Consider the following 27,611-nt stretch of genomic DNA (forward strand, 5'->3'; position numbering starts at 1 on the left):
GTACATTTAGAGTTCAGACTTCTGATTGATTGGAGACCTTCATCCATAGAGTAAGCTCCAGTCCACAAATAAAGTGTCATTGGTCCAGTTCCTAGGACACCTTCCATTTGGAAGATATTCTCCCACCTTGTGGCTGTCTGAATGCTAATTACTTCATCTCAAATGTCAGGAAATTATTTGAAACTCCCAATATTTTGGTCAGTGCTACCTACGCATAACCTGTTATGTGTCGAGTTTTGTTTAAAAATTCTACTTAGAAGAAATTCATGCCAACTAGCTCCAGCTTTTATCTATTTTTTTGTTTTACTGTTAACTCGTACATCCCGGACAACAGGTAAGGCACCACGGCTTGCTTCCCTAGTGGAATCAGGCCCACAAATATTCACACGCCATACCGGATGTCCGGGAAGTATGGGGGTAATAGTGAAAATACTATAGAATATAAGAATAAAAAAAATAATATATATATATATATTATGACAAACAGATGCCCTTGTTTTCTTACAAAACATACAGATTGTGGCTGCACCTTTCTCTTTATATCTCTGTTAGACGTATATGCAATAGATAACCAAAAAGAAGAGAAGGGGCGCATGTATAAAGAAAAGAAATAAGGATATACTGTAATACAATCAATCTTGAAAGCAATGTAGGTGCTCCAAATGTAATACAGTCAATGTTGGCGGCAGTCGAGATGCTCCAATGATCAGTCCCAAATAGAAAGGTGGATAATGAATTTTCTTTCCTTCTCAGGGAATTTATGAAACTGAGGGCCTGATTCAGAGCCGAACGCTCTGACCAGAGCGCTCGCTCCGAATCAGTGCCCTCCATGAAAATGGAGCGGCCTCCTGGCCGCTCGCATAGCTGTGGGTGACCACCCACAGCATACGCGAGCGTCCATGATGATGGTCGCGATTGTCTTGAACATCGCGACCATCGGGCTTGCGACGGAGACCCTGCGGTAGGGTCTCGCTGCCGCAAGCCCAGGAGTGATTTTGGCCAAAATCACTCCCACTGACATCACTAGTGATGTCAGTGGGGCCAGCTTCAGATGGTAGGCGTTCCCATGGGAACGCCTCCGTCTGGCAGGGACGCCCCCGGCACGCCCACCAACGGGGCGTGCTGTCAATCAACATCGACAGCACGCCCCCTTTGGTGCGAGACCCGGAGCGATGGAGAGCCCGTCGCTCGTCGGGTCTCGCGCATGCGCACGACGGAGCTCCCTTCATATATATATATATGAAATTAGGGGTGAGCGGATTCGGTTGTACTCTGTTCCATTCGGATTTAAAAACCGAATCTTATTGGCTATCAGCTGTCACGAGTATTGGATAGCCAATAAGATTCGGTTTTTAAATCCGAACGGAACCGAGTAGAACCGAACCCGCACACCCCTAATATATATATATATATATATATATATATATATATATATCACAAAGTTTTATACCGGCACTCCCAGTATTAGCAACATGCTCCGGTGCCTGTCCAGTGATGAAAACCATATGCAAAATGAAGAGACTGCATTCGGAGACTATCGCAAAAGTAATTCCATATATTTAGGTGAAATATAGTCAGTATTTCGGGGTACAACCCCCTTCCTCAAGCCCACCCCACATATACAAACAAACCTATAATCTCCACTTACCCCACTTAAATAACTCCTACTGCCGACTAAGTCCATACTGACCATCCTGCAGCCTCCGTTCACCGGAAGTGACTCGTGACGCACTTCCGGGACCTACGCGTCTACATTGCCAAGTAACTGCTGCATGCAATCCAGGCACTCCAACCCGGTGTTTCTGATCAGGCTCACAACCGTCACTGGGGGTAGCGGACCCTGTAGTACCCCGCGCTATCATCCAGGTCGCATCACGAGAGGTAAATGCTGAGGGGGATCGCTGTAAAGGACAACCATCAGACAAAAATGACTTGCCACTATAAAACCACATGGATTATATTATAAACAGTAGAAAAGCATTAGTAAAATATAAAAATAAACAAAAAGATATACCAACAGAAAACACACAATAAAATAGAAGAGCATCACAAAGAGAAACCATCACTAATTATCATGTAAGTAATCTATTGCAGTCTAGACTTCAATGCAGAGAATTCCAATTAATTTTATCGTTCAGTCCTTTAGGGTGTACAGTATCCAGGCGAAAGATCCACTGCGCTTCCTTATTTAGCAATATTTTAGCTCTATCACCACCCCTCAGTTATGTTTGAACATGAACAATAATCATGTACTGTAGGGATGCCAACGAATGTCCCGCGTCCTTAAAGTGACGCACCACAGGCTGGTCATTTTCCTTTCCTGCAAGTGCCAATTTGATTGAAGATCTGTGAAGAGCCATGCGTTCGCAGAATACATAATAAAGTCTGCATGGACAGATAATATATAGAACATGAGTAGACGTGCACGTGAGGACTTGATTGATATTATAATATATGTCCTTGTGTGGATGTTTTGAAGCTTTTATCGTTGATCAAGAACTTTACATGTGACACAGTTCAGACACTTATAGGAGCTCGGGGCCTTAGTATGAACCTTCCGTACTTGTATATCTCTTCCCGTGATGTCGGTATGAACCAGTAGGTCTCGAAGATTGCGACCTCTCCTAAACGCTGCTAATGGTCTACTGGATTTAAAAATTGGAAGGTCTGTGGCCACTATCGATACATATTCAATACTTTCTCATTTTGTTGTAGTAAGAGGGTTTTGTCATACCCCCTTGACAAAAATGTACTGATCTGATCATCCAATAATTTCGGCACCCGTGAGGGGTCGCTGGTTAGTAGAGAGTGGAAGTCCTTGTTTCAGGGCCACTAGGTGATGGCTGGATGCCAGTAGAAAGGTGTTCCTATCTGTACTTTTGTTATAGATTTCTGTATATATTTTTCCTTCTTTGACATAAATCTGAACATCCAAGAAGTGAGATGTCTCAAAGCTGTATATATAAGTGAAATTAATCGATGAATTTTAATTATTTGTTGCATCAGCATCTCCAGCTTTTCCAGACCTCCGGTTCACAGCATAAATATATCATCTATATAATTAATAAATAATCTGATCTACTGTTGGACTTCCACATTTTGTGTGAACATTTCCTTTTCTTGAAAGAACATATGTGTTCGCATATGACGGTACAACTGGTGATTCTTTTGCACATCCGCGATTCTGGACAAAAAAAGCACCATCATACAGGAAGTAGTTCTTATGGAGTGTCATCTCCAGGAGGGACGAAAATAGATTATGGTCAAAAGATGTTGATGGTAAATGTTCACGTAGAAATTCTTTCATACACTGCATACGTTCTGGATGAAGAGTAGACGTATATAGGCTGTTCACATCCAAACAGCATAAAAGTGTGTCAAGAGGGATAGTATCTACATCCATAATTTGAGGACGTTTGTAGTGTCTTTCAAAAATGTCTTTTCTAAGCGTAAAAGCGGTTATAAAATGCCATACAATAGTTGAGCTGTAGGGTAAAACGGTGAATCTCCAACTGTTATTATCGGCCTAACAGGTGGTCTATCGGCATCCTTATGGAGTTTAGGTAGTGTATAAAGGACGGGCACCTTAGGGTGTTCCGGACATAATGCTTTTACAACCGATCTCGTCATCTTGCCTTCCTCCGCAGCCAAAGTTAGAAGATCTCTTAGTTCTTAACGATATCAGTCAGTTGGGTCCTTTTTAAGATTCATATACAATCCAGGTTCATTCAGTTGACGTATAATTTCTTCTCCTATGATCTTCGATGTTTTGAAGGACAATAGCACCACCTTTATCTGGAGGTCGGATAACCACGCCCTGGTTTGAACTAATGTCCTTTAAGAGCTTGACGCTCAACTTGAGTCTGTCGAACCTGTTGAGGTGTACTGATATATCTAGTGACAGTCATCTAGTAACCTACTGAAGGTTTTTATGGATGCATTGCTAGAGATAGGATCGAATGTGTATCTAGACATACTTCTAAGAAACTGGGCAGAAACTGAGTTATCAATAGTGGAAGGTTTATTTTGGAAATATTCTTTTAGGCTTAATTTGCGAGAGACATTATGTAATTCCTTTTTCCAATCAAAGCCATTATGGAAGTTTGTTGGCCCCAAATGACAGACCTTCCTTTTTTTTTTTTTTTTTAACACCTCTGTTTCAGTCGTCGTTAGGTGCCGTCTTGAGAGATTAAAGATTAAGTTGTTTTCTTGGAGGTTTTCTTTCCTCCCCCTCTTGTTCTGCTTTATATATACTGTAGGTATGCGCACTGCATACCATCGGCAGCAGTGAGAGTGCATCTTAGCGAACGGGTATGAATGAGCTCCTGAGTTCAAATATCCAGTACATCTCTTTTTGAAAGTAGGTTGCTCAGGTCTCCTCCTCTTTTGCCCAGTGTCACATATATTCTATTGCTTTAAGGTTGATCTCTTCTGGGTTGGAATTGTGCTCTGTAATAAAATGTTTGGATATAATATAGGTCTCCACTAATGTTCAATCTAGCATCCTGCACCTGTCACAACTCGTGCAGTTCCACTTTCCTGCCTGGGGTGTTGCTCTCTACTTTGCTTCTAGCACATTTAGCTGACGCAACAAACTTCTGAGATACAGACCAGAGTGGACTGTACGGTGGATGACCATGGTCCAGAAAATCCACCACTTTCCAGCACTTGTGGGCAGGTGCATTGTCGTCACGGAGAAGGGCACCACGAGTGCAAGTTCTTGAACGGCGCCTGGAAATGGCTTCCAACACTTGCGGCAGGCATTGGTTGGCGTACCAGTCCTCAGTGACTGCGCTGCTACATGAGTGGTATGGTAGCTACATGACCTGTCTTGGCCACAACAACAGCCACCATCTGCTTGGCCACACAGCATTCACAACTTCTGTGGTGGCGCACCTCCAAGTGGGGTCCACTGGATCAACTGTTTGGTCTCTGTGTCGAAACTATAGATGCAGGATTCATCGCCACTGATGATCTCCCAGATAGATTGAGCAACCACAATCAAACCTGGCCAGGATGTTGCGGCTCCATGTCACCCGAGCCTCCTTTTTCTCAAGTCAGCTGATGGGGCACACAGCGTGCAGAAACCTTGCTCAGGCCAAGCTTTTTGTGGAGTATTGTGTGGATGGATCCCAATGAGATGCCTATCTCCTTCTCTAACTGGGCCACATGTACCTTTCCGGCCACCAACTATGGCCCAAACAGCAGCAACGTTGTCCTCGGTGATGGTGGGCACAGATCAGCCGTAGTGTTCTCTTCCATGGACCGTCTCCTGTGCCAAATATTGCAAACCCCTCAAGCTCAGTTGTTCGGGAAGATGCTTCCTCCCCATAAGCAGCTCGCAGTCGGTCAAAACTCTCCTGATGTCCCAGACCACTCTTCTAGTTGTAAAAGATCACAGCTCTCCAGTAGTCTCTGTTAAGCTCCATATTGAGTTTCTTGAAGGCAGTGAACAAGCTGTCTTCGGTGTGCAGTTCTGCTTATATACAGTTCTGTGCCCTGAAATTTCACAAGAACTTTAGTTAGAGATTTAAAGTTCACAATCACACAGTCAAGATTGTGTCCATTCTAACTATGCACTGCACATCCAGAAACTTATTGCACACCCATTGTGTATATATGTGTGTGTATGTATATATAGCGTTCCCGCTAGGCTGTTTCAGCGGGGTGCCGCGCCCTGCCCTGTTTCTGAAGGGCAGAAAGCACCCTGCCCTCCAGCGCGCGCCACGCTGAAACAGCTTGCGGGTTCTGTCCACCTGTGGGCCACAGTGTCCCGCGGTTGGGGAAAACGGCAGAGCAGCGCCCGGCATCCATTCACAGTGACCGCGGCGATTGGGGGCTGCCCGACATATCCGTAAGTGCCAGGCACGCCCCCAAGAGTAACGGAAAGGGGACGTGTAATAAAGACACGCCTCTTTTCATTGGCCACACCCCCTTTTCCTGGCGCGCGCAGTAATGCCCTTGCTCTAGGTCCCGACACACACACACACACAAGCAGGTTTGGTTCCCTGCTCAGCTCTCTACGCCATTTTTGTATGCGAAAGAGGCGCGATGTCGTCTTCCCCGCGTCGGATCTTGCGTGTTTTAGATCCGATGTAAGTATCTACGGTGATTTGACGTCATTTGTCACAGGACGGAAGGAGGAGGGTAGGCTAGTTAGCTTAGCTAGCCTAGTAGTGACAGTAATACTCCTTTCACACCGCCAGCAATAACCCAGGTTATTTTGCGTGGATGCACAGCGACCCAGGTTATTGTGCAGTGTGAAAGAGCCCAGTTGAAATAACCCGGGTTGAGATACCCGGCATTTCAACCCGGTTAACGAGCAGGGTTGAACACTGTTTTAACGCGGCTCGCGGTGCAGTGTGAACTGGTAACCCGGGTTGATGCCACCCGAGACCCGTTCACAGCATAGGAAGAGCCAGCACTTGGAGATTCTCATCGACCCTGCAATAAGCTGGGTAGGACTGCTAGCCTGAAAGGGGTCTCGCCGGGATGGACCCATGTAGAAAATTTTGGGTGCGACCCGGGTTTACAATATGAAAGGGGTATCACTGTCTTTGATGTCTGTGCCTCCTACAGTAACAACCCACTAGGTGGAGCTAGTTTGTTCAATAGGCAGACAGCAAATGTTTTTTTTTTTTTATAATATAATGTTTTTTGTTTTATTTAATATAATATTGTGTGTGTGTGGCTTACAAAATAAATAATTTATTTGGTATATTTACTAAGTTTATTCTGTTCGAGGTTTTTTTTTTTTTTTTTTTCACTCTATTTGTATTGCCGAAACTCGGGTGACTTGAGGCTTCTGAAACTCTCAAATTTACTAAGAAGCGTGTTTAGGCCAAATCGACTTTTCCGATGGTCTATTAGATCGAGATTTCTCACCCGAGTTGGAAGTTTAGAATAAGATTTCTCACCTGAGTTGCAAGTGTCTTCTTGCAGCCAAACTCTCTCAAACAAGCAGCCTGCACATATCGGTGAGTTATGTGAAGACTGCTTGTGTGTTTATACCTGTATAAAAAATAAGTAAAATGACATAGGGTCCCCCCACAATAAGCATAACTAGCTCCGGGACGCTCAGCCACTCATGGTTCTGAAAAATATGGGGGAAAACAAGTAGTGGGTCACCGGTTTCCCCGCCTAAAGCCTTATTACCCCAATCCGGTCAGCCCAAGCCGGGGATCTCAGGGGAGGTGGGAACCTCCCCAATAAAGGGGTCCCCCCTTTCCCGAACACCCCAGGCTTACGCTGAAGCCCGGGGCTCTTCCCCGCACCCCTGGGCTGTCAGTACGGAGGTAATAGTGGTGAAAATAGATAGAAGCTATTGATTTTTACAGTGGAACTACAGGTGCCAGCCTGCCTGCCCTTCGGCACTTGTGGAACTACAAGTGCAGCAGGCGACAGGCACCTATACACCCGCTGTAAAAAAAAAAAATAGTGAAACAAAAACCACAAGATACACACATACATGTACAGTGTTATTACATACATACCACACTCGCACATACCAGCTGCCAGCTGTTCTGTCTCCTTCTCCAAGTAGAATTCCAATGGGTGTACCTGTTAAAAAAAAATAAAAAAAAAAATCCTATACTCACCTAAGTCCTTGCACTCAGAGTTTTCAGCACATCTAGGAACCTGATCAGCATAGGAGGCTACTTCCTCAAAATGTTGAAAAGATGATCATCAAAATGAACTACAAATTCTATGAGGAAAACCTTTACCGGCAATTACGTTAAAAAAAAAAATAGAGGCATCTGTAATGGTGGATTCCAGAAGATGATGTACACACTGATGAGGGTGAGGCTGATAATGGCGACGACATCTTGCCTCTGTAGAGCTAGTTTGTATGTAGAGATCATTGTCAGCAATGTCATCTGCCCTATCTTTAGCCCGACGACGTAATCCCGACAGCCTTCCGACCGAAGGTAAGCGGGGCTTTCTAGCTGTTAGCCGCGGTGGTGGTGGTGGGGGGGTGGTTTAGGGTAAGACACCCCCTGGATGGTTGGGGTAGGGGGGGGTTAGGGTATTGCACAAGATGTTCCTTTTTCTATTTTCTTCTTATGATAGGCTTATTCAAAGATTTAGAAAATATGATGATGCAGATTTATATACCATTAATTTTCGTACACCGTATGTGAAGCATAAAGTGAAAATGAATATTTTCCCTTTTAATCATCAGAAATTCTCGTACTGTGTTTTATAGAGTAAACCCCTTCTACTACATTCATAGAGAGGAGAGCTACCTCACACAATATACACTGTTTATTACAGCTGGACATAACAAAAAATGTGACTTGTATTTCTGACCTAGTGTTTAGCATTTATTCAGTGGTATCTCCTACCAGTAATTTGTATTAGGAGCATACACACGGTCAGATTTGTCAGATTTGTCAGACTTGTCAGATTTGTCAGATGAACGATTAAACGATTTGAACGATTTTACCAAAGATTTGAACAATTTTTGACTGCATTAAAATGAATGGAATCGTCCAAGTCTGACTGCAAACACATCAGATGTCAGAAATCGTTATCTGACCATCGGGAACGCGCATCGTTGATCGTCCATCGTTCAGGCATGTCCGATATGAACGATTTTCCTTCAGATATGAACGACTGAACGATTTTTAAATCGTTATCGTTCATATCTGAAGGAAAAATCTGACCGTGTGTATGCACCATTACTTGCACATCATTCTAAGAAAAGTACTTTGAATCTCAAAAGATCTTTGATAACTTAAGCCTATGACAACCTTATTTCAGTATAGATTTTATGTGCCTTAAAGGCTCAGGTTACTGAAGATGGGAGGGACACTGATCCTGCCAACTTATTTTCTGAAATGTGTATATGGGTAGGTTTGCCATAATATTCCTTTAATCTGGGACACATATGAATTACACAGGTTCTGGGGCTGCTTAAAACCAGGTTACATCAAGGCATGAATTTAATTAGCCCCAGACCTGTGTAACTCATAGGTTTCCCGGATTAAAGGGATATTATGGCCAACCTATATGTGGGTAGATATTTAGTTTTTCCTCAAGCGAGTTTGCAAATTTTCTGGATCAATTCATATAAATAACTATTATGCTTTTAATATAAAGATTTATGTGCAGTATAGTGTCTGCCCATAAATATGGTTCTATGGGGCAATTCAATTGTTATTACCATGGCTATTTCTTTTGTGCGGCTATTGGAGCAATTTGTTGCTCTGTTCATGTGCGAATAGCCGCTACTGTACACATTTCTGCTTGCAGCTTCCTGAGATGGCGAGCAGAGATGTGCGATAAGTCGGCACTTTGAGTGCCCAAACAGCACTTTGGCCGCCCAAAGCAGTACTTTAAACGGATTTAGCCACTTTGGACGATTGAATTGCTCCAATGGGCACTCAAAAATTATAAAAAGTTAATTATTATTTTACCATTTATTTTAACTCCAGGTCTGACTTATCATAATATCAAACAGAATAAATTGTAAAGTTGAAAATTATTAGGGGTGCCCATTTAGTGTTCTATATATGTAAATATATGGTAAGAGTATGTGCATTAATTGAGTATATTTAGGCCTATTTAGATGATTTAAAAACTGTAGGTTCTACCTGCATATAAAATATTATTCTGTCTGTATCCTTTTTTTTCTCCTAGTGCAGTTATCTTTAAATTCTTATTAAACACCTATACATAAGAGATAAAATTATCTATTCTAAAATGCCATTTACAGTAATCATTCCAAGATTGTCCAAAAACTTCTTCCTCCGTTACCTCATTGAGCAATGACTTCAACTGTTGCCGTATGTTTGCCTACATTCAGTATTTCACAATGTTTTATATTGATTATATACATCTGAGAAGTACGAAAACAGAAGCTATTTATATACACCCATCAAGTCATAACATTAAAACCACTGACAGGTGTAGTGGATAACATTGATTATCTTGTTACAATGGCACCTGTCAAGGGGTGGGATGCATCAGGCAGCAAGTGAATACTCAGTTCTTGAAGTTGATGTATTGGCAATAAGAAAAATGGGCAAGCATAAGCATCTGAGCAACTTTGACAAGGGCCAAATTGTGATGGCTAGATGACTGGGAAAAAGCATCTCTATCACCTATCTGGTCCATTCACATTCAAGAGCTACTGTAGCACAATTTGCTGTAAAAGTTAATGCTGGCTATGATAGGTGTCAGAACAATACAGTGCATCCTAGATTGCTGCGTGGCCACAGAACGGTCAGAGTGCCCATGCTTATCCTTGTCCACTGCTGAAAGCGCCTACAATGGGCTTGTGAGGGTAAAAACTGGGCCATGGAGCAATGGTGGAAGGTGGCCTGGTCTGATAAATCACATTTTCTTTTACATCATGTGGATGGCCGGGTGCTTGTGCGTCGGTTACCTGGGATAGAGATGGTACCAAGATGTACTTTGGGAAGAAGGCAAGCCGACAGAGGTGGTTTGATGCTCTGGGGAATGTTATGCTGGGAAACCTGGGGTCCTGGCATTCATTTGGATGTTACTCTGACACGTAACACCTACATAAACATTGTTACACCCCTTCATGGCAATGGTATGCCCCAATGGGTAATGTGCCCTGCCACACTGCAAAAATTGTTCAGGAATGATTTGAGGTACTGGTCATTGCACATCAAATGCACAATTTGGAAAAAAAAAATCTACATTACATTCTCTATTTCAATGAAATTTGGTATAATAAATACCTCCCATGGGTGTAAAGAAACCCCCCAAATCTTAGGTTGATCAAAATTTTGATTTACTCCAAAAATCCATATTTTTAAAAAACTCAGATTGTTCATATTGTTACTAAATCCCCAAAGTTTTATTTTGAGATCATCTGCTACATAAGTTACTCACTTTGGACTATCTAGGCCTGTTCTTTAGTTTTTTATTTATTTCCTTAATCCCTTTGATGTATATGACTAAAATATTTAAAATCTTTTATGATAATGTTATGTCTTTCACATATTTTAAGAAAGCTTACTACAGATCATTACAATTTGGTGCTGCTGCTCTGGATGGATGGTGCTACTTGATGGTTGTGACTGGCTGAAGATTTCATTTGTTTTTAGTATTTCCTTTTCAGAAATGGTGTACATTCGGCCTAAAAACTGTTAATGGCAAATTTTTCGTTAAAAAATGGCAGATTTAAAGGCATGTAACGTAAAAACCAGTGTACATATCAGCCTAATATTTTGAATTTATCTTCACACCCAAGGAGTCAATTAATATACCAAATTTCATTATAATCTGAAATGGTCTGAACCCTGTGTTGATTTGGTGTGGTATGATTTGTACTTGGCAGAGTTCAAGGTGTTGACTTGTTCTCCAAATTCCCCAAATCTGAATCCATTAGATAATCTGTAGGATGTTCTGGAAAAACAAGTCAGAGCCATGGAGGCCCCACCTCACAAAAACATCTTGGTGCCAGATACCACAAGACACCTTCAGAGGACTTGTGGAGTCCATGCCTCTATGGGTCAGAGCTGTTTTGGGGGCATGATGGGGACCTACACAATATTAGGTGGTCTTAATGTTATGGGCCGGATTCAATTAGCGGCGAAAAGCGAGATGTTTTCGCCTCATTCACGTCTTTTGAGGCAAAGTTTTTGCCTGCTTACTCAATGCGCGCACCCACTTTTTGGCCTACTCCATTGTAAAACAGGTGAAAATGCATATGGGCGAATGCAGCGAATAGCGGAACTGGCGAAAAGGTCAGTTTTTAAGGGGGAAATCAGTCTGTACCAATCATAATGCCTAACTCACCTGGGGAATCAATATAGAAGTGTTTTTTATTAGCCATAATAAAAGTAATTAGGGAATTATTTTGAGTCAAAGGGCTGTTTTATAAATATTTGCATAAGTGTTGAAAAATGATATTAAGCAATGTCTTTTAGGAAAAATAATTGCTGTAGTTAAATTGGGGGTACATGTAAATGGATACTAGTATATTTTGGGGTTTGTAAAGTGCAGAATAAAAAAGTTAAATACACCTGCTGCAGCCTCCTGCAATCCTGAAAACACTTGTCCCATCCATACAGCACCCCAAAATACCTATCCCGGTACTTAAGCCCCATTTTCCAAAACTGTTTACTTAAAATTACATGTCTCTTTTGGGGTAAATTAAGATTTTTTTCTTTTTGCCTAATTAGTAATTAGGGGGGAGGGGAGGGGCGCCCAAAGTCCCCACACTTGTATTAAAATATGGAATTTGCACTTCCTGTAAAAAAAATTTTGCCTGTTTTTGCCTATGGAGTTTTCGCCGATCGCGGCATTGAATTCGGCCCTAGGTCTGAAGGGTGTGTGTATATATATAATATATATTTTTTTTAGTGTACACAAAGGTTGAAATGTGAGCGACAAAAGTGCTTAGTACACTCTATTATCTATTTAAATAATTCAGTAAATCTGTGAAAAACGCTTAGTAGTTCATATGTAGTGTTTTAAAACAAAGTGCAAAAATAAACACATAAAGTGCCAAGTGAATAATTTAACCTCAATAAATAATATGCAAGTGAATAAATACGTGTTTAAAATAATAGAATTATATCTAAATTTTTAAAAATTATTTAATTCATAAATATGACACCTACAATCATGAAAAAGTACATAAAAACATAGCAATAAATAATATACATAGGATAAAAAGGAGGAATAAACTGAAAAAAGCTTATCTTTTAGATAAAATAGAAATTGAAGAGTTCATGGATGTATGATCAGCCTCCGGAAATTTTTAAATTTTTAAAAATTTAGATATAATTCTATTATTTTAAACACGTATTTATTCACTTGCATATTATTTATTGAGGTTAAATTATTCACTTGGCACTTTGTGTTTATTTTTGCACTTTGTTTTAAAACACTACATATGAACTACTAAGCGTTTTTCACAGATTTACTGAATTATTTAAATAGATAATAGAGTGTACTAAGCACTTTTGTCGCTCACATTTCAACCTTTGTGTACACTATCTTTATTTTAATTTATGGTGGCTAGCACCACCAGACTTTTGTTGTTAAGAGCTGACACCTTTAATAGAGGAGTGCAATACACTGCGAGTCATTATAAACCCAGAAGGGTTATAAGGTGGTCATTTTTTCTGCTGTTGGCGCTGGGTACATCTACAATATCATATATTTTTTTTTATTTATTTTATTTTTCTTTACAAGTTTAGTTCATACTATTTTATTTCGGAAACCAAGTGATTCTTAACATTATGATTGTATATCAACAATTTCATTATGCTACATGATTGCATCTTTTATTAGAAAATGTTTATATATATATATATATATATATAGATTTTTTTATTTTTACTATTTTCAGGCTCATGAAGCGTCGTCCCACCACCACCACCACCACCATCACCATCATCAACAGCAGGCTGCTCAGAACAGCTTGCTGCCACTCTTGGGAGCTCCGGTTGAGCCTCCTGATCAAAAACCTATGTTACCTTTACCAATAACTCAAAAATCCCAACTTCAGACGGAGGGTCTAAAAGAGCATGTTGTAGTAAAGAAAGAAAAGACCAAAACTTCCTTTGTGTGCACCTATTGCAGCAAAGCCTTTAGGGACAGTTACCATTTAAGGCGCCATGAATCCTGTCATACCGGAATTAAGTTAGTGTCACGACCAAAGAAAACACAGACTGCACCGGTCATGCCACTCATATCAACTATTGCAGGAGATAATAGTAGAACCTCCTTGGTTTCAACAATTGCAGGGATACTGTCGACTGTTACAACATCGTCTTCATCTACAATTCCTAGTGCCAGCGCTAGTATCCCAACTATGCCCGTTACTCAGCCAGTGAAGAAGCCTAGCAAACCTGTTAAGAAAAACCATGCGTGTGAGATGTGTGGGAAGGCATTCAGGGATGTTTATCATCTAAATCGGCACAAGCTATCCCATTCAGATGAGAAACCCTTTGAGTGTCCAGTCTGCAATCAACGTTTCAAGAGAAAGGACCGCATGACCTATCATGTAAGATCTCATGAAGGAGGAATTACAAAGCCCTATACCTGCAGTGTTTGTGGAAAAGGATTTTCAAGGTATGTCCAACTTTTTTTTATTTGTTTTTTTTACTCCAGAAAATATAAGAGAAATGGTGTAGCCACTTTAAGTTCATATTTATAACTGATATTTAAACCTTTTGCTACATGGAGGTCAATGTTTGAGTGGACAACATGATTTAGAAATAAAAGCTAGTCTGAGAAAACTAATGAGTTGATAAGTATCCAAGGCAAATGTATTGCTGTTGCTTACTGAATCAGTCCCTGCCCAGCTTACTTTCTAATTTACCTCCCACTATTGATTTGGGTGTGGGAGGAATTTCCACAGCTTATTCAGAGAATGTACAAATTCTACATAGCACCCTGCTTGGATTTCAACACAAGTCCTTTGCTGCAATGGTAACCTCTATTCCTCCCTTATATATAATCACGATAGGGGCGATTCAATTCACTGGGAGTTGAATAGCGCCGGGGGAAGCAGTTAAGTCGGCGACTTAACCTGGGTGTTTACCGGCTTTCTCCACCCTTGCAACCACTATTCCCTATAGCAGTGTTGGCTAACCTTGACACTCCAGCTGTTATGGAACTACATAACCCAGCATGCACTGCTACAGTTTTGCTATTAGGGTATGCTAAAACTGTGGCAGGGCATGCTGGGATATATACTTCCACAACAGCTGGAGTGTCAAGGTTAGCCAACACTGCCCTGTAGTATAAAGGGTTGTGTAATCTTGTTTTAGGTCATATATTTTTATAATTATGTAAAACATGTTAAATGTCATACTAATATAGTATACATGTACACCTATCAGTAACTGTGAGAACCATGACCCCTTAATAACCAAGGTACAGGGGAGCAGTATGATCAATTGGTATTTTTGCTATAAATGTAACAGCTAATCATAGTAAGGTATGAAGTGTTACCGCTAGCCAGTGCTGAGGGTCTGGGCACATAGTATCTACACACGCGCTCCATAAAGGGGTGTGACAGAGTGGAGAAGGGGGTGTGCCCTTATGACATGCCCCCAATTCGTCACACTTAAGGTGCGTATCCACTAGCAGACGGTGAAATGACTGCACGATTTTGACATTGTAATCGTGCAGTCGTTTCACAGTCTATGCTGTGCCTACATTGAACGTTCAGTGTAGGCACATCATTCATCCCCGAACATGGGTAATCTGTCATCAGCAGATGGACCAGCATGTTTGGACGATGATTGATGTCAGAAACGACCAGCGGGAGCGCACATCGCTGGTCGTTCCCGACATTAATTTGCACGATTTGTGCCCGATTACTGAGCAAATTGCGGATTACGATGTCGTAATAGAGTTGTGGCTACGCTGCATTACGAACGTGCTGGGCTTCCCCCAAGCTCTCCCATCATGCTGAAAAAATGCCATACGCATGTGCATGCCATCTATTCATCTGGCAGTGATCGGTCACCGCAACTTTTCCCACCCATGGGACACTGTGGCCCGCGGGTGGCGAAAGCTCAGGGCAAGCTGTTTTAGTGGGGCAGGTCAAAGGCGCTAAAAGGGCAGGTCACATTTTGCCCTTTTAAAATAGAGCAGGGCGCGGCGCCCCGCTAAAACATTGGGAACACTAGTATTTCTGATATTGATCACTATTTGGAAATATTTAAGGAAATACAGTGTACAACATCAAGGGCTATAATGGATATGGCATACTACCAGGTAATAAAGTACCTAGCGTTTTCGCTAGGCTGTTTTAGTGGGGCAAAAGCACCCTGCCCTCCAGAAGGAGGGCAAAAAGCACCCTGCCCTCACAGCCTGCGGGTACCGTCTTCACCCGTGGGGTCGCAGTGTCCCGCGGGAGGGGAAATGTGTCACCGCCGGAGAGTAGACGCCAGGCGCTTGAGGGCTGCCCGGCGTGTCCGTAAGTTGTGGGCACGCCCACAAGAGTGATGAGAAGGGGATGCATCTTATAGACACGCCCCCTTTTCGGGAGCGCGGAAGTGCCCTCTCTAGTTCCGGCGCCCTGCTTGCCGCCGGACCTAGAGTGAACACTAGTACCCATCTTGAAATAGCCAATATTTTCCCATTAAACAATTTGCTGCAAGAGCAAAATAAATGGCTGGGGTATTGCTCAGGGGTAAAGGCCCCCATACATCAGCAATCGATTGTGGCAATTCTGCAAATTGCAAATTGTATAAAAAAATCTGCAATGTACAATATGGGCTTCACAGTTTGCAACCAAAAAGTGATTGGAATTGTTAAATCAGATTGTCTAAAGGCCCCCATACATCAGCAATCTGAAAACCACAATTGAACAATTTGAAGATTTATTGCCCGATCTTAGGATTTCCCATTCGAGCAATCTGCGCCCATACACTACAGATCTTTTTCAGTGATTTTCAGATCGATTGCAGCAAACACAGATCTGGCAATCTTGAAAGGCCCATCATTTTGCTAGAAACGGTCTGCAAATCTGCTAATCATGTCCATACACTAGCAATCTACAGCCCCAATCGATCTGTGAAATCCAACATGTTGGACAAGCTGATTGAAATGTATGGGCTTCACAGATTGCAACCAAAAAGTGATTGGAATTGTTTAGATTTTTATACACAATCGATTGCAAATTGCACGATTGCTGAAATCCATCTCTGATGTAGCGTTCCCGCTAGGCTGTTTTAGCGGGGTGCGGCGCCCTGCCCTCCTTCCGGAGGGCAAAAAGCACCCTGCCCTCCAGGAGGAGGGCAAAAAGCGCCCTGCCCTCACAGCCTGCGGGTGCCGTAGTGTCCCGCGGGTGGAGAAACGTGCGGTGACCCGGTCACCGCTGGAGAATAGACGCCGGATGCATGCGCCTGGCATCTATTCTCCCTTTCTGCAGCGCTTGGGGGCTGCCCGGCGTGTCCGTAAGTGCCGGGCACGCCCCCAAGTATGACGAAAAGGGGACACGTCTTATAGACACCGCCCTTTTCATGACCACGCCCTGTTTTTGGACGCGCGCACACAAGGTTGCCCTCTCTAGCTCCGGCGCCCTGCCTGCAGCCGGAGCTAGAGTGAACACTACTGATGTATGGGGGCCTTAACATGTTGGATTTCACAGATCGATTGAGGCTGTAGATTGCTAGTGTATGGACATGATCAGCAGATTTGCAGACCGTTACTAATAAAATGATTGGCAGATCTGTGTTTGCTAAAAATGACCTGCAAATCACTGAAAACGATCTATAATGTATGGGCGCAGATTGCTAGATTGGGAGATTCTAAGATCGGGCAATAAATCTTCAAATTGTTCAATTGTGGTTTTCAGATTGCTAATGTATATGCTCCATAGAACGATGATCATGTGCTTGGCTGTTAATGAGAAGTGAGCTGGTTCCAATTATATTTTGCAGATATGCGTGGATAAAGGGGTAAAAAGGCATGTACAAAGACTTGTGGGGTACACACCTTTTTCCCCTTCTCCACGGATATACCCTTACTATTGAAAGAGACCTTCAGGGTTTTCTCTGAGCAAAATCTCTATTGCAAAGTGCTTTTGATACATTGAAAGGAGCACAGAAGAGATACATTTGGATAAAATGTCTTACTTTGCATGAAATTATTTCATATGAAACTCCTAAATATTCTATCTGTGCAATATTGTTACATATGTTTTTTATGTGGGATTATTAGTCCTATTTTTTATGGTAGATTTAATATACTAGTGTTCCCACTAGGCTGTTTTAGTGGGGTGCTGCGCTCTGCCTTCCTTCTGGAAAGCAAGAAGCGCCCTGCCCTCCTTCTGGAGGGCAAAAAGCGCCCTGCCCTCACTGCGCAGCGCACCGATAAGACAGCCTGCGGGTGCAGTCTTCTCCCGCGGGTCGCAGTGTCCCGCGGGTGGGGAAATGTGCGGTGAATAGACGCTGGGCGCATGCATCTATTCTACCAGTAAACAGCGCTTGGGGGCTGACCGGCGTATCCATAAGTGCCGGGAACGCCCCCAAGAGTGACGAAAAGGTAACACGTCTTATAGACACGCCCCCTTTTCAATGGCCACGCCCCTTTTCGGGCGCGCGGAAGTGCCTTCTCTAGCTCCGACGCCCTGCCTGCCACTGGAGCTAGAGTGAACACGAATATATACTATTCATAAATTATTATTCTAACGGAGAGTTGCAGATTGTATATTGTCTCCATTGGAGTTCAGGCGCTCTTTTTTTTTTTTTTTTTTTTTTTTTTTAGATTCTTTCACATTTTTGCATTTTGGGGAATTGGTAATTACCCTTTAGAGCAGCAACACCAATACTGGTGAATGAGGTGGCGCACTATATAAATATTATCTATACAACTACTTGGGGAGTTTTGTAAATTGTACATGCCACCACACCCCTCAATTAAATGGTATCTTCCGCATTTGAAGTACTATACTGTTTCAGGCAGATGGAAGTTTACACATGTGGAGAAAACCCCATGAGGCAATGGATCCTGCAAGCCAACAAGAGACAGTCCAGGGTGGCGGTTGCTTTTTTTTATGGTGTTTTTTATTTTTTTAGCTGGTACACTTTAGGGCCCCTGATAGATCTGCAGATAACCAGCTAAAGATGTGTACCATCCTTGTTAATAATTTTATGCATTCACTCAGACAGGAGCGTGCTGTTTCAGCACGACAGTGCGCCACCGCACAGGTCCATAGCTGCTGCATTATGGCAGGAGGAGCATTTCTCTGAGTTTGGCATCATGAATTGGTCCCCTTGATTGCCAGATTTGAACCCAATTAAACACAGGTGGGATGCAGTTCAACATGCTGTCAATGGCAGGCTTTTACCACTGGCGAATATTAGGGACTTGTGGGCATTATTAAAGATGCATGGTGTACACTATCTACACAGTACTTCAAAGAGCTTGGGGATTACATGCTCTGTCGTGTTGCTGCTATAATCTGATCAAAAGCATGACCTTCCTTGTCACTAGACACACACATATAAGGGGGGAATTCAATTAATTGTGATGTTGAATAGCGCCGGGAATGAGTCTTCGGAGCTATTCAATTGGTCGCACTGTTAACCCTGACTAGAGGATTTTTCTGCTGGCACCCTCGTGAGGTCCGGGTAGAAATCAGAATAAACTAATGCCACAATGTTGGTTTCAGGCTTAACACATGCGCTAACGGCATTGCAGCAAGCGCTTAAGTCAGAGAATGCAGGTTACCACAACTGAACACCCGGCTTATGGCGCCATAACCTGCATCTCCCGACTTAAGTGAAGAAAGGGCCACTTGTACCTTAAACGTCATGGGATAGATGCCTAGTATTGTGCAGGGTCCCTTCTAGCCTGGCGAAGTGCAGCAACTTGACATGGCATTGATTCCACAATTGGACGGAAGACCTCTCGAGAGATGTTGACCCATACGGTCTGCATAGTTTCCCACAGCTACCTGATATTTGTAGGTGCAGGATCTTGGGTGTGAATAGACCTCTCCACCATGTCCCATAAATGCTTGATTGGGTTCATGTTGGGTGAACGTAGTGGCCACACCATTCCTTGGAACTCTCCAGAATGCTCCTCATACTGATTCTGGACAGCTTGGGACCAATGACACGCTGCATTATCCTGCTGGAATATTCCATCTAAGTCCATGAAGAACAAAAATACACAAAAACCAAACGCCACAAAGGGGTGTATATCAGTAATTATGATAATGAATTAGAGTTAACTCTAGCTCCGGCGGCAGGCAGGGCGCCGGAGCTAGAGAGGGCAACCTTATGCGCTCTACTGAAAAGGGGGTGTGTCTATAAGACGCGTCCCCTTTTCGTCATACTTGGGGGCGTGCCCGGCGCTCACAGACATGCCGGGCAGCCCCCAAGCGCTGCAGAAAGGGAGAATAGATGCCGGGCGCATGCGCCCGGCGTGTATTCTCCGGCGGTGACCGGGACACCGCATGTTTCTCCACCCGCTGGACACTGCGTCCCGCGGGTGAGAACGGCACCCGCAGGCTGTGAGGGCAGGGCGCTTTTTGCCCTCCTCCTGGAGGGCAGGTTGCTTTTTGCCCTCCAGAAGGAGGGCAGGGGGCGCTGCGCCCCGTTAAAACAGCCTAGCGGGAACGCTAATGAATAACAAATGTGTATAAAGCTGCCCTCCACCTGGGAGTAAGCCACCACTCCCAATAGGCACCAAAAAAATGCCAAAGAACTGCAAAAATTGTGTAGGTTGAATGGCGCTAGAAACACATTACAACATTGAAACAATGTAATCATAAATCATTTTATAAGATGCAAGAATTCAATGGTTTCATTCTGCCTTTTTGGAGAAGCTGCTACAGGCAGTGAAACGCGTTAAGGATTGCAGAGACCACTTTCCTCTATTCAACTGCTCCAGTACCCCATCATTTCATCATTTTTTTAGCCAGCGGCTTGACACACAGCCCGGATTTCTCTCCACCTTGAGTCCTGTTTGAGCCATCACAGGACTGGAATACCAGCTGCAGCCGAGCCCTGTGAGCCATCAACACGCTGTTTACATCTCTCTGGAGAGAGTCACAGACCACTGGGAGTCCGGTCGTCCATCATTGGAAAGAGTTGTCTCACTACTGAGCCCGGCTACATCCCGCCAGCGACCACACGCCGCTGTGCCTTGGACTGTCTAGTCCACAGCTCCAGTGCTCCTGTGTGTGCATCTGCACTGCCATCTAGCCCTCAGCACTTCCAGCCGCGAACCAGCCTGTCTCCACTCCAGGCTGCTATCGCATCCAGCTCTGGACTTAACCTACATCACGTCCGAGGGGTGAGCATTAGCCACTATTGCTGCGGTCCATTTACCACTCTGACTTACTCACAGCTACATTTTTAGGGTACCCTATTTTTATTTTTGATTTTTATGGCTGTTTACCGGTATTAACACCCATTCACTTCTGGAAGCCTTTTCCCTCCTTGTACGGACCTTTACACAGCCATACCCATTTTTTGTTAACCTGTAGCAACTGCAATAATATTTCATTTTTATTTACTCATTCATATATTGTCGCAGAGACACTGTTTTACTTGTACATGTTTTAATATTATATTTTTCCTTGCTGTATCAGTATTATTGCCGTTGAATTTTTGCATCTTATAAAATGATTTATGATTACATTGTTTCAATGTTGTAATGTGTTTCTAGCGCCATTCCACTTACACAATTTTTGCAGTTTTTAAGTCCATGAAGGGCTGCAAATGGTCATCAAGTAATACAACATAGCGGTTGCCATTCAATGACGTGTTCAGGTGGACCAGCGGACCCAACCTACAATCAGCCTGTAACAACTGGAACTATGACTCATCGGACCACACCACATGTTGCCAGTCTTCCAGGGTCCATTTAGCGATGTCACTAGCCCAGTTGAGGCGCTGTGTCTGGTGCCATAGTTAACAGGCACTCTGGTGGGTCTTCTGCTACCATATCCCATGGAATCTAACGAACACTGCACTTACCTGATGAATATGCATCTGGTACCTCATGTATTTAATGTGGATGTGAGTTGAGCCAGTGTCGCTTGTCTGTTACCATGGACAGTTCTGATTATACGCCGCTGGTCATGATCATTAAGCACCCGTGGTCGGCCACTGTGCTGTCCACGGTGGGTGGTACTGACTTCCATAAGGTATTCCCTGTAGACATACCACTGCAGCTCAAGGAATGTTGACTGTCCGCACTATTTCAGAAATGGAATGTCCCATCCGTGAGGCACCCACTATCATGCTCCCTTCGAACGCTGATAATTCACATCGCCTTGCCATGAGCAGCCTAGCCAGTGTTCAAAGTGATTCACGAGATGTCCGATTACAACTGATGGTAGTCTGGGCATTTCTGAAACGACACAGTACGGTGACACCACCTACCTTTACCTTTTACATACTGCCTTTCCGTGACTTTTGGCACTTTAGTATGTGTGTGTGTATAGATCTAGATAGATATATATATTTATTTTTATTTTTTTTGTTATAATCGGGAAGCTCTACTGACTTGTATTAATCAAAAGAATATCCTTTATTCCATAAACACCATCTCACAGAAGTGTGCAAAAAGCAGCCGTTTCGGTCTTATCAAGGACTTTAATCATGGCAGATTACATCCAAGAAACAAAAGGAGACTTATCGCTTGAACCTTTTTATTTAATTGTAGTAGAAAGTTAATGTGAGAATAAATGAAAGTACAGTTATGATGTTATATTTAAATTCTGTTTTTTACTTTTGCATCATATTTATCACCCGTTCTGTGAAATTTTCATTCACCTAATCCAACCTCCTATGGGAAATGTTCAAAGTCCTAGGAAAACCAGAGCAGCATTGTCACATTTACACAGCATGTACTGAAACGTCAGAGATTTATAGTGGAAAAAGGGTTGTTGGTAGATTTTTGTTTTTCATTTTTTTCCAACCAGAGAAGGCTTATTTACCTTTTTTATTTGTTTACTCTTTGGAAGGACAGCTCTGGGAATGACTACATTTTTTGCAAACAGCATGACCTTGTGTGGTCTTCGGTAGTCCAAGCTGGTAGATCATGTCCACCTCTGGGATTTTTGTTTTTAACACTGAACATATCACTGCCACACAGACATTATGAGGGGTATTCAATATGAAAGGTTAACTTCCCTGGCGAAGTTAACGTTTCATATTGGAGTTTTTTTCTGCGTAAAGGTATGGTGCGCGCTCCCGCTTATCCCCGTATTCAAAATAAAATTTACGAAAATGGGAAACTCCGAAGTTGGATTTGCATAAAGTTACGAATTTTTCCTTAAAATAATTGTAAGACCCCCTAAAGTTGTAAAAACATGGGGGAACACTATGGGGGATTTAAATAGCCGCAGCAGGTGTTTTTTTTCCGACATTGAAGAAGTGATGCAGAAGAGCACTTAGGTTATTTTTTTTGTTTTTTTAAGTGGTCCCATCAAATTTGGGGTACATGAAAATGGGTACTAGCATATTTTGGTGTCCCTAAAGTAATTTTTTTAAAATTCTGCATTTGTGCACCTGCCGCTATAATTCTATTCTAGAAAACATCTGCCGCATACTTGCAGAATAGCCCTGAACCTATTTCCCTATTGTTTAACAATTTTTTTCCCATTTTTTTTTTTTTTTTGCACCCCAATTTTTAAATACATTTTTTGGGGTGTCCCTATTTTTTTTTAAAACCTTTTTTTGACACAGTTCTTTTTTAAATGTCAATCTCAGGGGTGCAGGCTATTTTTTTTAAGCCTGCACCCCTAAACCCCAATTCTGCACTTTTTTTCGACACCTATTCAATGGTGAAAAGTTATCACCGTTTTTTATCAAAGACTTTTCAAAACTGCGATAAGTCTTTGAAATTGAATACGGTGTAAAACTAAAACAAGTGATATTAACGCAAAAAACGATGTTATCGCACCCATATTGAATACCCCTATATGTGGTTTAGTTACGAAGCATCAGGTTGTAAAACCTTGCGCTTCTGATCATGTTTATGCCAGAAATTTAAAATGGAAATATTTATACTAGTAAAAAAACGGCTACTTGGGGAAAAAAAGACACACATACATCCCATTTCATGTGTTTTGTTTTGTGTTTGAATTTCTTTCTGGCCTTTTGCCAATAGTCAAGTGGACAAATAGTGAAAACTGTTCATGTAGATGTTGCCAAAGATATGATTTCTGTGAAGAGGCAATGAGAGTGTGATGTTCTTCCAATAAGCTTTTTCCATCTACAAATAGTACCATGTGTTTGGAAGCTCTATGTGACATGAATTGATTCCAGGGGGTCTTGGCGGACACATGGGGCTAATTAGTTGCTACAGAAGCTGGATGGTCGGTGGTCATACTCCGACCATCAAGAAGCATTTCTTTCTAAGTTAATGTTATGTTGTGTTTCAAATAGGGATTTAATTTTGGTCTTAGTATTTCATTTTTCGGATATTTTTTATTTGAAAATTTTCGCCAGATTGTTTTTCTAAACCCATTTGATAGGTGTTGGAAATAATACTATTTTTCCACAAAATAGAAATACTCGATTTATAGAGGGGTAAAATGTAGGTGAACTTATCCTTCTAGGTTTGCTTTGTTTCATCTAAAATTAATGTTTTTATTGTTGTCTTAAGAGTTGATATGCTTGGGCTGAGGTCACACAGGGCTACAAAACACCAGCATTTCCTAGATAAAATATTTTAGCATGTAATATTTGCGGTTTCCTCACAATGTAACTGACCGGATGACCTCACTCCGCCAGGTAATCACAGATTTGTTGTACGTCGATGAGTTTTTGTCCTTGAGAAACCTGAATGGGCTTGTTCCACCACTCTCACCATGCTAACTGCTTGTTACTGACCCCTGTCACTGCATTCCATCCAGGCTCCTACACCAGCACCTGGAACATGAATCCACTTCACCTAAGCTTCTACCACCGATACCTGGAACTGCTTGGGCTTGGAGGCACACTAGGCTCAACATAAAACATTCACACATAATAGTATTTTGCGCTATTCTGGTGTTATCACAGGATGCAAATAGATGACAGTGTCTTGAAGCAAATAGATATTTATTGCTCATATGAGATGTCTTTACAAAGATAGTTACTCCACAGTATACAAGATGACAGAGAAGGTACACTCCTCAAGATAATCAGCGGATCAGCCCTTTGTTTTATAATTAGGACGCAATACTTCAGTAAGTAATTCTGCAATTCAATTTTTCTATCGGGCGCCTGACTGAGCACTTCAATTGTTGCCCCGTTTGGGCACCCGTGCAGTGTATGCATCCCCTAAGAGTAGTAAACAAATCCATAAACTGTCTCCAAAAAGTTAAATATAATTTACATTTCATATTTACTTTGATATATTTGACACAGATCACACAGAATATTTAGTCATTAGGAAGCAAACTAATAACCTATGCTGGTTTATTTCCTATGGAAGACCTCTCTGGGAACCTCCAGTATTTTTGTAAAAAAAAAAAAAAAAAAGTTTTTTTTTTTTTTTTTGGATGAAAAAACTTCAGGTGTCGATATGGAGCACGACAATCAATCAGTAGAACAACAACCTAGCACTACAGCTGCTGCCACCACCAATCATGACTATACCACTTCAACGTCATCTACTAAAGCCAATGCTGAAGGGCATAGAGGCTTTCAGTCAGGGCATCTAAAGTCCAAAAATACATATGTTACATTGCTAAAGGAATAAAACACCTTTAATAAAGGGAAAGTTTTCTACAGAAAAACACAAAATTGCCAACATGCCATACACTACATGTAATGTCAAGGAAAGGCTCAGGCCTTGTTCTTTTATTTCTGAGTGGTAGTTCTGCAACTGTTTTCAGTCAGACAACTTCTGCCTCACATGACAATGCAAGAGCGTCTCTCTGAGTCTAGAAGAGGTGTCAAAAAAAATGAAAACCGTAATATCAGTAGAGGAACAAACACTGGTGTTGAGAAATGTCAACAATCCCTAAGGAGAGTCTGTGTGTATGCAAGTGCTATTTGTGAGCTTGACCTTTCTGATACTGTACTTGTAGAGAAAACTACCATTTCTGCACCCTCTGCCAATGTGGGGATGAGCAGCACAAGTCAAGAAGACTTAGAAATTGAGGATGCTACGGTGGAAGTGCAACAGGATGAGGGGGATATTTGTGTAGCTGACACTGGTTCTAATTTAGATGTTTATGATGAGGATGTTTGTGTAAGTGAGGTACCAGTTGAAGCAGTTCTTGCCTGTGATGAGAAGGCCATTGTCATGTCTGAGCATCTGACGAAAAATCCACCTCTTATGTGTGCAATTATTTTTACCCAAATCCTGACAATTGTCTTGCCATCTGTAGTGTTTGTAAAGCCACAGTAAGTAGAGGTAGCCACCTTAATCATCTAGGAATCTCCTCCTCGCTACGTTTGCAGCACATTCATGAACAGTTTTGACCAAAATCAGAAAATTATGCTAAAAAAGTAACAACAAGCAGTCCAGCATCAGCTAGCTTCTTTTTCTCTGCTAGTTGTAATCTCCTACCGCTTCATCATCATTATCCTCAATAATGATCGGTCCTGCATCTAATTTGATAAAGCTAACTGACTACTCCCCTATCCAGGATTCCTCAGAAGAATCCTTGAGCACTACACTTGCTGCTGGGGGTGGATCTGTATCCCAGAAAGGGAACAAGACTACTACTAGTAGTAGATTAAAAAAATCAATTGACTGTTAATCCTTTGCTAGAGGAAGCAAGTATGACAGCTGTCACCTAGTAGCACAGCGGATCACTGATGCTATGACAGCTGTGATAGTATTATAACTGCATCCAATATCCAGCATTACTGCAGTGGGTTTTAGATCGTTAATTGAGGTCCTGTGCTACCAAATCCCATCTAGATTCCATTTTACTAGAAAAGAAATTCCCGCTCTGTAAATGGACTTTAAACAAACGTAATTATTGGCCTCCAAAATGCCATTGTACTCACTGTCCACTTAACTACAGATATGTGGGGAAGCGGAACTGGGCAAACTAAAGATTACATGCTGACAGCCCACTGGGTGGGTGTATTGCCTTCAGCGGCATGAACTGCAGCAACTAACAAACGCATTACAGCTGGGTGATTTTGAACACGTCCCATGTTTTGCTCACACAATCAATTTGGTGGTGCAGAATTTTTGAAAAATGACAGTGGCAAGCAGGAGTTGCTGTCTGTTTTCGGCATTCAGAAGCTGCATGTAAAAGATTGCAGCACCTGCCAGAACAGTTTGTTTTTGCCCTGCCACCACCTAAAGCAAGAGGTAGTAACACGGTGGATTTATACCCTTTTTATGCGTCAGCGGATGGAGGAACAGTAAAAAAGGCACCCAAAGCTACACAATGAGCCATGACATAAGGAGAATGTACTTTACTCCAGTGCAGTGGAGAATACTCTGCTTGTTGTGCTCCTCTGAAATGAGTTCAGACACTGCCAGCTTGAGTCAGGGGATTCCCCAAATTAGACTTTTGGAAAGCAGCTTGAGATACTTAGAGGAATCACTTTGTTTCAACCCCTCCTTCAGTTTGTCAGACCTGTAGCTCAAGTCCTTTATTCACTTCGCCAGGTTCCAAGGGTTGTCTGCATCTTGAAATCTGAGCAATATGTTTTTAAGTCGTATGTCGTGTCTTTCCTTTTTAATGGACACAGATCTTAAGATATACAAAGAGCTCCTGGGGAGCAAGTTGTCAGCTCAAGGAGCCCGTGACACAACTACATCTCCTCCTTCAGTTTCTCCAGCAACTGCGGCTGCCAGGAAAAACTGAGCTTTCCCAAGAGACCCACTTGTGATGCAGATAAGTCAACACAATATTTTGACATCTGGTGGGGCCTAAAAGAATTGCCTAAACTTAGTGGCACCTACCGCGACTCCATCTGATACAGTCACCACCCAAAGCATGGTGGAGGATTATTTTAATTATAGTGTCCAAATAGGCAAGTCAGACAGTCTGTTTTGAGTACTGGCAGGGAAAATTTGTAGGCCCTTGCACAAACTTGCTATGCTTTACTTTAGCTGCCCACCCTCCAGTGTGTACTCCGGAAGAGTTTTCAGCAGGGAACCTTGTCAGCGATCAGTGTAAGGAGGCTACTTCTTCAAATGGAAAAGATGATGTTCATCAAAGTGAACTACAATTTCCACAAGGA

General features: G+C 42.3%; 1 protein-coding gene across 3 annotated transcripts in view; it reads left to right on the forward strand.

Annotated features, from left to right (window-relative positions):
• The window catches only part of VEZF1 (vascular endothelial zinc finger 1), a 57,843-nt gene that overhangs the window by 11,061 nt on the left and 19,171 nt on the right, over nt 1–27,611 (forward strand). For all 3 annotated transcript variants that reach the window (XM_088451153.1, XM_088451152.1, XM_088451154.1), the window contains exon 2: nt 13,337–14,061. In XM_088451153.1, coding sequence (XP_088307279.1) covers nt 13,337–14,061 — 725 coding nt within the window. The remainder of the gene's footprint in view (nt 1–13,336; nt 14,062–27,611) is intronic.

This window comes from Taudactylus pleione, unplaced genomic scaffold, assembly GCF_031769625.1.
Source record: "Taudactylus pleione unplaced genomic scaffold, aTauple2 ptg000538l, whole genome shotgun sequence".
Lineage (NCBI taxonomy): Eukaryota > Metazoa > Chordata > Amphibia > Anura > Myobatrachidae > Taudactylus > Taudactylus pleione.